This window comes from Eptatretus burgeri, chromosome 8 (assembly GCF_056783735.1).
Source record: "Eptatretus burgeri isolate ZD-2024b chromosome 8, Ebu_testis_v1, whole genome shotgun sequence".
Taxonomy (NCBI): Eukaryota; Metazoa; Chordata; class Myxini; order Myxiniformes; family Myxinidae; genus Eptatretus; species Eptatretus burgeri.
The window spans coordinates 72,874,863-72,888,037 of record NC_140968.1 but is presented as its reverse complement, the minus strand read 5'-3'; the positions used below and the strand labels follow the sequence as shown (position 1 = coordinate 72,888,037).

The 13,175-nt window shown below is 44.1% G+C and overlaps 1 protein-coding gene across 1 annotated transcript in view; it reads right to left on the bottom strand.

The window, feature by feature from the left end:
* LOC147022036 (uncharacterized) overlaps positions 1 to 7,082 on the bottom strand; it is a 100,434-nt gene extending 93,352 nt beyond the window's left edge. Inside the window, exon 1 of the mRNA XM_085892591.1 lies at positions 6,482 to 7,082. Coding sequence (XP_085748717.1) covers positions 6,482 to 6,961 — 480 coding nt within the window. The 5' untranslated portion in view covers positions 6,962 to 7,082. The remainder of the gene's footprint in view (positions 1 to 6,481) is intronic.
* Positions 7,083 to 13,175: the final 6,093 nt, after the last annotated feature.

The window sequence follows — 13,175 nt, the reverse complement described above, 5'->3', positions numbered from 1 at the left end:
CAAAATGGGAGCGGAACATGTTGGACTTCTGTTCCACACCAAAGTCCGTTGGCAATCGAGGGGGAAATGCCTCTCTCGGCTGTATGAACTCCGGGTTGAGGTGGAAATCTTCCTGCGAGACAACGAAAACAACCTCCATGTCCACTTCGACAATAAAGAGTTCGTCATGATGCTCGCCTACCTGGCCGATATATTCGGCCGACTCAACGAAATGAACCAGTCCTTGCAAGGCCGTGATGTGACAGTCAGTGACGTTCAAGACAAGCTTGCCGGACTGTCTGCTAGAATGGAAGTCTGGCAGGCACGAATCAAGGCCGGGTCCACTGCCTCGTTTCCTTTCTTGGACGAGCACCTGCAGACGCAGAGGATTGAGCTTCCCGTCGGCATCAAAGATTGCATCACTAGACATCTCGACAATCTCTCCGCTGAGTTCAAGTCGTATTTCGACGATGCACCGTTGGATGTTCCGTGGCACAAAGACCAGTTTAACGCCAAAATTGAACCTACTGAAGACGAAGCAGAGGAGCTGGCAGAGTTGAAGGTTTCAAAAGCAATGAAGCTGGTCTTCAGTAACAAAGAAGACCACTCCACCTTCTGGTTGTCTGTTCAGGATGCGTATCCACTACTCAGCAAGAAGGCATCCGTAATGCTCATTCAATTCGCCACAACATATCTTTGCGAATCCGGATTTTCTGACCTTGCAACCATTAAAACGAAGTCCAGAAACCGTCTTGACGTTGGGAACGATATTCGCCTTGCTGTGTCCAAGACGGAGCCGGACATAAGAGGCCTCGTCAGACAAGCCCAACAGCAAGTGTCTCATTGATTGTATTGCTTAGAAAAATGTTTACTTTGATTTATCTTTTAAGACTGAGTAAATAAATTTCATCAAACAAAATCTGCATCTTTTATTGAAGGGCAGGGGACCACGAATGTTAAGCGACTCGGTAGGGGGGCCATGGGCCATCAAAGGTTGAGAAACGCTGCCCTAGGTGGACGGTCAAAATCCCAGTTTCAATGGAAAACAAATCGTTTGAAGAATAGTGCATTACCATACTTTACATTTTTAAGACAAAATGGTTCATTCAGTGAAACCACAAAGTCTGCTTGAAGTAACCTGATGTTAGTTTGTGTTTATGTATGTTTTTAACTGTTACTTGATTGTCCATTCCTTTGTTCTCCTGTCCTCGCTAGTTTATCTTTATCTCTCTCTTTCTTTCTTTTACCATACTCTTCACAGAGCATTGATGCTGCCCAGGCAGATACCTGAACAAGGGTTATAATGGGTGATTTGCCATTGCACTCCCAGCAATAGTTAAGGCATGAATTTGGAATTTCTTCATTGTTCCAGGGATAACTCACGGATTCTTCGTGAAGGACAGCATGGGATGTTTAAGGTCCACCAAATAATGATGGCAGATGGGACGCCAGTTTAACGTTCATCCGAGGGACATCACACACATTGATGAATCACCTTGGCTGTGAAACACCAGGATGACAGTTTATAGCTCGGTCAGGATTTGAAGGCTAGACAGGTGAGAGGTGAGTGGGCGTACCTCGAGGGCAGCCTATCAGCCCTATCCTCATCTATGCTTCTTTATATTTACCCTGCACACGTGAAGCAAAATGTGGGGTTAAGCAATTGGTTCACATCTGTCTGTCTTATCAGTTTATGATCGACAAACAACTTATTTCAATTGAATGTTATATTTTGAGCACAAATCGGAACATGAATAGGAAGAGAAGTCTGCCGTTTCACAGTACTTTGTCTCTGAATTCATCCCAATCACACATGCGCAGAGAGGAATGAGATATATTTTTTTTACTCTGTTTGCCTGCCTGGCAGTCAAACAAAATTGAAAAACATTCCAAAGAGGAAACTTACAATTTTTAAGGACCTCATAAAGGACACAGACAACAGGCATGAAGAACTATGGTAATGTGTTAGAATGGGTGATGTCGTATGCACTGCGGAAAATGATGGTAAAACCTGGAATTAATTCATGAAAACGACTTTTACAATCTTTATTTTATTTAAATTTAATTATATACTTGAACACTGTAGAACACAAATCAGTGGCATAATACTTCCAAGAACCTCCAGTTTTGCAGTACCTGGGTGGTGTATAAGGTGGTGTACATGGGTGATGTATAGGGTGTCCCAAAAAATATACAACTTTTGAAATGCTTTGTTTGATCCTAAAAAAGGAGTAATGTTGCCACCAATGCTTCATTTCTTGTTGCAGAGACCCTGAAGTTTATTTTGATACCAAGCAAGTGCCAGAAAAATGCCAAGACTGACCGTACAACAACGGACGAAAATTGTTGAACTTTGGCACCAGACGAAAAGTGTCATACAGGTGCAACGTCTTTACTCGAGACATTTCGGTATCCACTTGCGTCATGCACCAAACTTTCGGACAATAAAGTGCACCATCGCAAAGTTTATCAATGTGGGAACAATCTGTGACCTTCACAAGGGTCACAGTCGTTGGAAGAGGACAGGTCGTAGTGAAGAAAATGTGGAAATGGTGAGACAGGCGGTCGTTCAGAGTCCAAAAAAATCGATTTGACGACTTTCTGCCGAGACAAACATTCACAAGAGCACCAAGAGTTCAGAGGATTCACAAGTTCATTCACAAGAGTTCAGAGGATCCTTCGCCAAGACATTCATGCCTTTCCATACAAAATTCAAATGGAAACGGTGCTTCCTGATCAACAGAAACGCAAACGACTAGACTTTGCAAATTGGTTCTCAGGAAAGTTGGAGGAAGATGCAGACTTCCTAAAAAAAAACTTCACATGACGGACGAATGCCATGCTCACTTGTCTGGGGAGGTAAACAAGCAAAACTTTCGGTACTGGGGAACTGAAAATCCTGGTAATGCATCAACTGAACTGGTGCCTCGATCTGTTCTCAAAGTCGCCATGTGGGTGGCGGTTGGTCGGTATGGGATAATTGGTCCATACTTCTTTTAAGATGACAAGGGATGCACTTGCACGGTAAACCAGAGGAACTATCGCGAAATGATTCAGGAATTCTATCTGCCTGAGCTACGTACTCAGGCCCGTAGGTGAAACAACCTGATCCAGATGAGAACCCAGTGGTTCCAGCAGGATGGGCACGGCCCCATACAGCCAGGGAAACAAGGTGTTTTCTCAACCAACATTTTGAGGGCCGCTTTATCTCCCTCTACGACGACGTTGAGTGGCCACTGTATTCCCCTGACCTTACTCCTCCAGACTTCTTCTTGTGGGGGTATCTCAAGGACAGGATCTATGGAAACGCTAGGCCTCAAACTCTTGATCAGCTGAAGGAAAACATCCACCGAGAAATCCAGAACATTCCTCAGGAAACGTTTCCCAAAGTGATGGAGAACATGACAACGCGTTTGCAGGCAGTGATCGGACAACATGGAGCCTACGTCGAACATGTGGTCTAAAAGAAAACGACGATTCTATACCAAAATTTAAAATTTGGTGGCAATTTTGACATTGGTACAATAAACTTCAACCTTTCAGCTTTCTATCCAGCTATATATCTTTTAAAAAAATATATGTTATGACCATCCTCTTTGCAGATGAAAAGTTGTATATTTTTTTGGGACACCCTGAATAAGACTGCTTCAGTAGAACTAAACTCCTGGATTTTTTTTAACGATCTTTAACATCATTGTTTTTGTTTTTTTAATTGAAGTACAGTAAGTACCTAAACATTGCAGGGGGTATCATGTTCTGTGAACTCCAGTTATTTTCTTTTTGCCATTTCTACGATTTAATCTCTTTTGTGTTGTAATACTTCTTATTATTATGGTGTATTCTGGGCGGTTTTTTGTTTTTCGAATGAAGAATCTTTTGGTTTTTCTTTCAAGATATATAATACACTTGTAATTTGGCATGCTGTCACGATATGTTGAATTTTAATAAACCATTTGAATGGAAATGAATTTAAATAGCTTTCTCAATGTCGACATGTCATTGCAAGCCTGGTGCACTGTTACCACACCTCAGCCAGTTGCATTGTGTACAGCTACTCACTTACAGATGGATGTTACATTTCTCACGGTCAGCGTTCTCAATTATATGTTGTGCAAAGAAATCGTTGAGAAGAAAAATAATATCAGGGATGTTAAGTTATCACGGCGACACAGGTGGAGAACGCTTTCTATCCACGGTCCTTTGAATGGGGCATTAATCCGGCTATCTTTCTGTCTTTGATGTTCATCATGGGTATTCTGCTGGAGGATTTTGGAAACCTGCAGCGTGTCAGAGAAAAACAATACAGCTGGCTTAATGGCTGGCGGGATAGCCTACCTGATATTATTGAATGATATGAATGTGCACTCGCCTCTGAGCTGTCTGGCCTGGGTTCGAATCTTGGCGCAGCTGGAAAACGTCATCCTGGTGTTCTGCATGTGAGGTGTCAATATGTGTACCGTCCCTCAGATAGATATTAAACTGGGCGTCCCGTCCGAGTTGCTGGGACGTTAAAGATGCCAGGGTGTCCTTCACAAAGTGTAGGTGAGCTATCATCATCAGCACCTGGGGCAAATTGCAAATTCCTGCCCACTCAGTCAGAGTATCCTGTGCAGTAAGTGACAGTGAGTTTCTCTTCAGTTAGTTAAAGGTAGCCATAGACACTTGCTGGGTGTGTATAAGGTATTCGTAAATCGAGCAGGAACAGTCTCTACAATTACAATAACTGAACGTTTGTGGTTCCTCAGTGAACGATAAACAATGGGGTTTGCCAAGCAGAACACTGCCAGTCTTCTCACACCTGCCATTATAAGTTCCTAATATCAAATGATTGTAATGTTAAAGCTCTTTCACTTTTCTATGAGATACTATCAAATATACATCTGACCATTGATTGCAAACATTCATGACACAAGTCCCACTTTCAGGGCACGAATGGTTGCGGATCAGGAAATGAGAAAATAACGATACGCCTCTGTGCTTTGCATTGCTGAGCATTAAGAGTTGTGCATCAAAGGTATGTATTTATGTATATTATGAGTTTATGTAAGGCTGCATATTGAAATGTCGAATGGAATCAACAGAACGTAGACCGGTGTGTGCTAACTGATGTTTGAGACAACAACCTTTCGTCGGAATACATCTACACACGATTGGATCCATATACGAGTGGGGATTTGATTCGGATCAGAGAGAATGAAAGCAGGTATTGAACTCTAGTGAGGTGTTCTGCTGGGTGTGACCCCCAAGTGGTCCTGGCCTTTGAACATCTCTCGAGAACATCAATTATGACGTTGTGGATTCTCACGGCAGTTTGCCTGCGTTCTGTTGATTCCATCCATAGTTCTCTGTCTGCTGACACAGATGGATAGGATAGCCTTCACGAATGAGATTAGTTTCTACACTGTGCATTTCAAACAGGGATAATGTTTTTAAAAATCTGGGTTTCACATGCTTATGGTTGGGAGAGGTAGGAGGAGGGGGCGTGGGAGGTACTTTGCAGACTTACAACCATATATTTGTAAACATCTCTTTTATTACGTAGACACGGAGGTGTGGCGTACAGGCAGGTATGGTCAAACTATTTGTGTGTGTAATAAGTAAATAGTGTCTGGCTTTCTTTGCCTGATTGTAAGGTGAGATAAATGATCTTATCAAAAGGCTTTGAGCAAGATGTCCACCGTGTTGGTGAAAGTAAAGAAAGTATTCTAATTTGAAGTTTTATGGAATGCTTTTATCTTTGTTGTTTGATAACACGAGATTTTTTTTTAACTATAACCTCATCCCATTGGGGTGTTCAGTGTTACCTTTTTATATTACAATGTTGAAACTTCTTCAAAAATAGAATCCGATATTTAATGATAGAGCAACACGTTTACGGAAGAAGTGGTTTTCATGCAAACGGTCCTGCCCTGTACAATATATACCAGCTCACTCAACAGGTGGTCAACAACACCTAACCGAATCTAGCGATCTGTCAGGACAGGTTTCCGGCTGGAGTCCGGTGTCCTTGACTACCTGGGTCTGGATGTTACTATAAGAAACAGAAAACTCCTGGCTGATGTACACCAGCTAACTCAGAAGTTTTCATTCCCATTGTTCGTCGTCCACGATTGGTTATCCATTCAAGGTTTCACAACTCAACTAAGCTCTGCGAACTGCCCTTTTGGACGGATGCCTGTCGTGTTGGCTCATAGGGATCCAATTTTCTCTGAACTGTCCTTTCTCTCTCCCTCCCCACTCCCCCCTCCCAATACGACACCTCCTTCGGAGCACGATGATTCACGCGTTATAATAACACGCTTGGCTTGGATAATCATTTTGGATGACGTCACAAAGACTACAGTACATCATCGCACGTGACAGCCTCATGTACGAATGGAGATTCGGATCAAAAATAACGACGATCAGGATTGAACTCTGGTTAGGTTTCCTTGGTCGGTGTGACCCCCAAGTGGTCCGTCCTAACCTTTGAACATTCCAACACCAATTATGACGTCCTTACCGACTGCGCGTGCTGGACGATTCGTCGCACGGTCTCCTTGATGCTGGCGGCCCCTTCGGCCGGTGGTTGGGTGTAGACCGTAGCGCGCGTCACTCCGCGATAACTCTCGCAATCCGTCCATCCCAGGTCCAGCGTGCTCGGGTCTTCGTCGTCCGATCGCTCAGGCCAATACGTAAGAGTCGACTGGGAGGTCTTGTCGCCAGACTCTTCAGCGTCGCTTTCTTCCTTCGACCCTCCTGCACTCTTCCCGCCGGTCCACATAGATCGCACCCCGAGACGGACCTTCTCCAACTCGTCCTTCGATAGAAAGTTGCGGATGTTCTCCTTCTCGAGTAGCTCTTGATACGCGTCCAAACCCGAGTCCATCAGTGCCTCCAGCGCCAGTCGCTGCACCTCACTGTAAAAGAACTCTGGTTTCGAATCGCTTGCGATCCAGTTGATGTTTCGATCAGCAAGGCACATCTCCTGAGACAAAGCCATGTCGGTGGCTGGAAAAAGCCCGGCGAGAAGCGTGGTAGATCCTTCCCTTTGTTGTTCCTTGCCTCTCGCAGCCTTCTCTGACTGTATTACCTGCTCCGCTGGGCGCTACTGGTGAGGAGGCGGTGCCGGTGCGACGCGCTCACCTGGTGCGGTTGCGCCTCCTATCCGCGACTCGAGGTCATGCGATGCACTCAGCCATATTCCCATGGTCTGCTAAAAACTTCAGGGAGATCATGCTCCGAACTTTATCCACCTCCCATTCTACCTTCCCACTGCCTTCACCGGACCCTTCACATCCAAACTCGTCCACCTTTCTGTCTATTCTCAATGATTACTCAATATCCCCTGGTCCTATCAATACAAGGGATTCATCATATATTATCACTCTTATTATGCCTGGTGTTGGCTTCATGGTTCGGGTGCTGGGCTTGGCATCCTTGGATGCTGAGTTCTAAATCCCCCTTTTTTCCTGTTGAATTAATACCAGGTGGGGTTGACTCTGCCTGTCATCCTTCCGAGGTCGGCAAAATGAGTACCAGCATGCTGGTATACTGTGTCGGAGTGGCGACCTGTCCAGGATTGTGCCCAATAGCCAAGGAGACTGCTTAGGCAGCACCAACGCTCTGCATAGAGTATGGTCCCAATGGATGGGTCACTCTTGTTTGAAAATACATGTACGATTAATACAAGATCACATATAATGTATATTTGGTTCGTATATGAGCACTCTTATTTAATATAGGTGTGCATAATATTTTGACACGTTATGTAATTGATATCCAATTGGCAATCAGCGAATGTGTATATGATAATATGTTACACAATGGATAAATTTGTATATATTGGGTCCAGGTCGGGCTCGTATATGACTCACGTGCAGCTGCAGATCCACACATATGACTCACAAATCGCAATGATGCACACTAATGGCCCATTTGCAATACGTCTAGTCGAAAGGCTCATGTAAACTACGTATGACTTAGATACCAAATCATACCACACACGTTATGCTCATGTACACGCTACACACGACAGGTGGCAGATTTGTATAGCTAGCTCTTTCACCATACATCATAATACTTACACAATTACAATTGTTTAATTTCTGCTGGACTCAATCAATTAAAGAGGCAGGACGCAACAGCCTGTACATCAATCAGTACATCACGCATTCAACAACTCAAGTACGTGGGGTGATCAAATAGTTCAAATAGTTCTGCGAACGACATACAATGATAGTACGAGACAGGCCGAGTTTAAAAATAAAAAAACTCTGCATTTAATCCTTTGAACCCTGAGCTACTTGGATTTTCGGTTCCCCCACCCTGGTCTCCCGAGAGAAAAATCCACCTGCTCGGATATATGGTGATTTGAATAGCGGCTGGTAAAACGGCCGCTAGGGTTCAAAGGGCTAAACTTATAAGTATATATAACTCGCTGAAGTGCTCGACAAGTCTGGTGTTGGCTTAACTGGTTCAAGATCTTAGGGTCTTGAGTTTAAGCCCCTGATGTGCTATTGACTCAGCCCGTCATCCTTCTGAGTTCTACAAAATGAGTACCAGCTTAGTGGTAACAGGGGCACAACATCAGCGACACAGTTTTGCTTCCAGAAAATGATGCAACCAACAGCCACAGGCTCCATAGGAAACCACCACCAACAAGTACCTGGCGTTACCTGGGGAAATTAAATGAAATATGTATTGGAATATTTGCTGCATGACAATCACAAAACACATTACTTTGATCACTCCCGGGACAAACCCAGGCAGCGTATAAGCAACATACGCACTCGAGACCTGAACACAGAGGTATTATCATAAACCTGTGTAAAGCAATCATTATAATATCAGGCATGCGTAAACACTGTATTAATTAAATTTGTGTTGTTGACAACAAATCACTACAACCTCAACATACGATCATGAGAATACATATGACTTGATCACTTCCGGGGGGGGGGGGGGGGGGGGAAACCCAGGCAGTGTATAAGCCAGGCAGCACAAGACACGATTGAGGCCTGAAAGCCAATTATCTGCAGTCTACTTAAGAGCAACGCAGTGTGAGCAAATCTTTTCCATTCATCCAATATCAAACTGTGGATGGTCGTCGTAGTTATTGGCTGGAATGCATCACCCTCGAAGGGCGTCCAACACGCTGCTCGGGAGACTGCTTGTCTTGCACAGTGATCCTCAACCCGAGCCTGTATCTGTTCTTGAGTCTCAAGTCACCTGTAGACTGCCATTCTTTTTGCATCTGATTTATTTCTGCCCATCGGGGGGTCTTTTTTGGTGGCATTTGGTAGTATTTATAATGCAAGTAAGGTAGGTTAAGATATTTCTTAACAAGAGTGTTTTCTTGGAAGCTCCCTTGAAAGTTAACTCCCAAGTCATAATCGAAAATATCTTGGTAGCTCAGAGGCAGATCACTTACACACAAAGTTCGTTTTCATGACCTGGGAATGCAAAATAAATAAATAAATAAATAATTTGAGAAATTAACATCAGTAGTTGAGGCCGTTATTTCCGCACAGTAAACGGGGAGGATTGGAGGTGGGGAAGCATGAACATGGCCGTGTTATAATAAATCTGGAGGAGCAATGCGCTCTAAATGGTCCGTTCCAGAGCTATCTTTATTAGTGCGAGTGAAATCAGCAGAAGTGCTCCGGTGGGAATCTTACCATGCCGATCTACATGACATGGTAGATTAAAGTTGAAAAAAGCAAGACAGATCGTACAGAGGCAGGGAGAATTAGAGATGGGGAGAAACGTAGTTGCATTAACGGCTCAACTAACATCGAGCTCGTTGTGGTGGAGGGTTAAAATCCTACAATTTACCAAACGGTTTTAACTCCTGTGGAGACGTTCCAAATTATGGCGGACTTTGCACGCACGGTTGTGAGGAGAGACATGAGCACCTTAGCTCTGGTAAAATCAATGGGTTTATTTCCCATAACACAAACAATATAACCAGGGGATGGTGATCGTGATGGGGGAGACAAAGGCAGGTAAAGGTGAGGAAGAAAGGGAGAACACGGAATCGATAATCAATAATTATATACAATGAGAATACAAACCTATGGTGCCACACACCAGATTTAATCATAGACAGGGAAAGGGAACAAAAACCGGGTGGCTTATCTCTGAGTGGTGGGGACGTCAAAGGAGCCACGGACAGGTGGGACAAGCAGGCAATGAGGAGGTGATGAGAATAACGAATGCAGCAGGCAAATGAAACAGGCACAGGGAAATGGTGAGCAGGCAGGCAGATGAGCTCCTCAGAGAAAGCTCTCCCTCTCTCCTCAGAGACGACGACTCCCCAGAATTTCTGATCTTTTTCAGGCTCTGTTCTCCCCAGAACTCAGCTCCCTTCAGCCTTCTTCTCTGAGTCTCACGATCCTTCCAGATGCACCATACCCACGTGATCCAGGCTAGTCCTCTCTCTCTCTCGCTCTCTCGCTCTCTGGACTCACTCCACCCCTTTGAGTGGTCATAGCTCCGCCCCTGATAGTCTGTAGCTCCATCCCCTCTCTCTATTGCCTGGCAGAGCCCAAAGACCACCAGATTCCACCCGGTGGGACATTACAAAGGGGTTATACATGCAATTCCTTAACCATAATCGCATAGTAATTAATTATTACTATGCACCACCCCATGTGTGGTGCACATTCAAACAAGACAATCCTAAAGCTGAAGTATCCCTACTTATTACATCAAGATTGGCTAACTACTCACACACGAACCATGCTACTCTATACATTCCTATCTGTTCTATAGTAAGGTCTAACCCCATCCCCCCCTTCCCCACCCCACCCCACAAACATAACAACACCAAGGGAATACACAGTTCCGTTATTATCTTGCATACATATGACCTCAACATGTGATTTTCACAATACATATTACTCGATCGCTCCATGGGAATTACAATAAACCTGGAGGAGCAATACGCCGTCTATCTCTATGAGAGTGAGCAATTTGTCAAGGGTATCAACAGTTTCTGTTAACGGCTTTCAAATATTTTACTTGGTTTTACATTCCTGGTGAGTTTATGGGATGGCATGTCATCCGTCCGTCAGTCCGTCCATCCATCCTTCTGTTCATCCACAAATGCTTGCAACTTCTTCTTTGAAACTACACACACGATTTTGATAAAACTTCACCACAACCTTCAACATCTGGAAGCTCACACCATTAAAAAAAAGTTGGGATCTGAGTGGGACTAAGGGGGGTTTGGCCCCAGAATAGGTATTTTCTTTCTTCTCGGAAACTACACCCACAATGTCGATGAAATTTGACCACAACCTTCATCACCCGTGATGTACTAAAGTTGGTTCATGACATAAAAGAAAAAAAAATCGGCGTCGAGGGGGTCTACAGGGGGTTGCCCCCCACAATATGCATTTGCTTTCTTCTCCAAAACTACACACAAAATTTTGATAAAACTTGATCACAACCTTCATCACCCATGATGTGCCAAAGTTTGTTCATGCTATTTAAAAAGTCAGGATCTTAGGGAGTTTACAGGGGAGGGGTGGTTTCCCCACAAATTATGTATTTGCTTTCTTCTCAGAAACTACACAAATTATTTTTAAGAAACTTGACCACAGCCTTCATTACCCGTGATGTACCAGTTAGTTCTCGGCATTAGAAAAAGTGGGATCAAATGAGTTTTCTGGGGGGGGGGTGGAGGGGTTTCCCCCCAAAGTAGGTATTTTCTCTCTTCTCAGAAACTACACACACAATTTGGATGAAATTTGACCACAGCCTTCATTACCCGTGATGTACCAGTTAGTTCTCGGCATTAGAAAAAGTGGGATCAAATGAGTTTTCTGGGGGGGGGTGGAGGGGTTTCCCCCCAAAGTAGGTATTTTCTCTCTTCTCAGAAACTACACACACAATTTGGATGAAATTTGACCACAGCCTTCATTACCCGTGATGTACCAGTTAGTTCTCGGCATTAGAAAAAGTGGGATCAAATGAGTTTTCTGGGGGGGGTGGAGGGGTTTCCCCCCAAAGTAGGTATTTTCTCTCTTCTCAGAAACTACACACACAATTTGGATGAAATTTGACCACAACCTTCATCACCCGTGATGTACCAAAGTTTTTCACTGCATAAAAAAAAATCCATTGGTATTTACTTTCTTCTCTGTTAAATATTTTGTGGGTTATCCATGCCTACCAGTAGTTCCCTGGTTTTCTTATTCAGCCGCTACCAGGTGAGCACCCGAGGTATCGCCCCTATTTTTACTTATAATACTCAAACTGCTGTGGTGTAACCATCCAAACCCAAAGGTTCCAACGCACCATACCACAAGGTTACCCAGTAAAGGTCATCAGTTGAATAAAAGGTAAGGAAATGGTGGGATCTTGGGGTGGAAAAATTACTGAGAAGCAGAAGAGGAGTGTGACTGGTCAGTTTTATGGTTCATGATTGGCTGTGAAGTGTATCCAATCAAAATTGACAATCGGACGCAATCACCTAATGTCTGGTATGAAGACATTCGTGAAATGTGAAATGCAGGGAAATGATGACGTCACAAGGAGCATTGTGACGTCCACGGCGATCCGTTCAAACCGCAAAGACTCCCTTCTTTGCGAGGCTCAAAGCACGGGAGTTGATCGCTGCAATTCCAAGTTGTAAATCTCCGTTGCCTAATTGGGGAAATCACCTGGATTCTGGTGTGAACCGCAGACACGTTATAACTGCCACGCCTCTGGATAATCGTGCGCAATAAACAGCAATGGCGCAGCCATTATACCTGATGAAGCGCCTTGAGTAATGGCAGCGCAATCCACATCACGCCTGCCCGGTACACAGGAAAGCCGATCGTGGAATTATGGAAAACAACGAGAGGCAATTTTCACCGGATTGTGTCCGCTTGGAATGGTCTTGGTCCACAATTTCGCGAAAAACGGGAGGGAGAGTGCACGGCTGGCAGAACAAGACAAGGGTGGGAGAGACCGAGACCCTTCCCTGCATCGAGATCCCTCTGGAACCACGCAAACTGTTTAAAATGCGTGAAGCTCTACCAATCCAAACCTTTGTCTTCGCATACCACAAAATATAATTTTGGATAATCGTTGCCTGAATGCCTGTGGACTTAAATTTTTTTTTAAAGAAATTTAGTAAAACTGATTGGTTACAAAAGTCTAAGAATTGGCTGCCAAAATTATGTCACCATTGACAGAAAGGTGTTGGATTGATCACGTGGTGC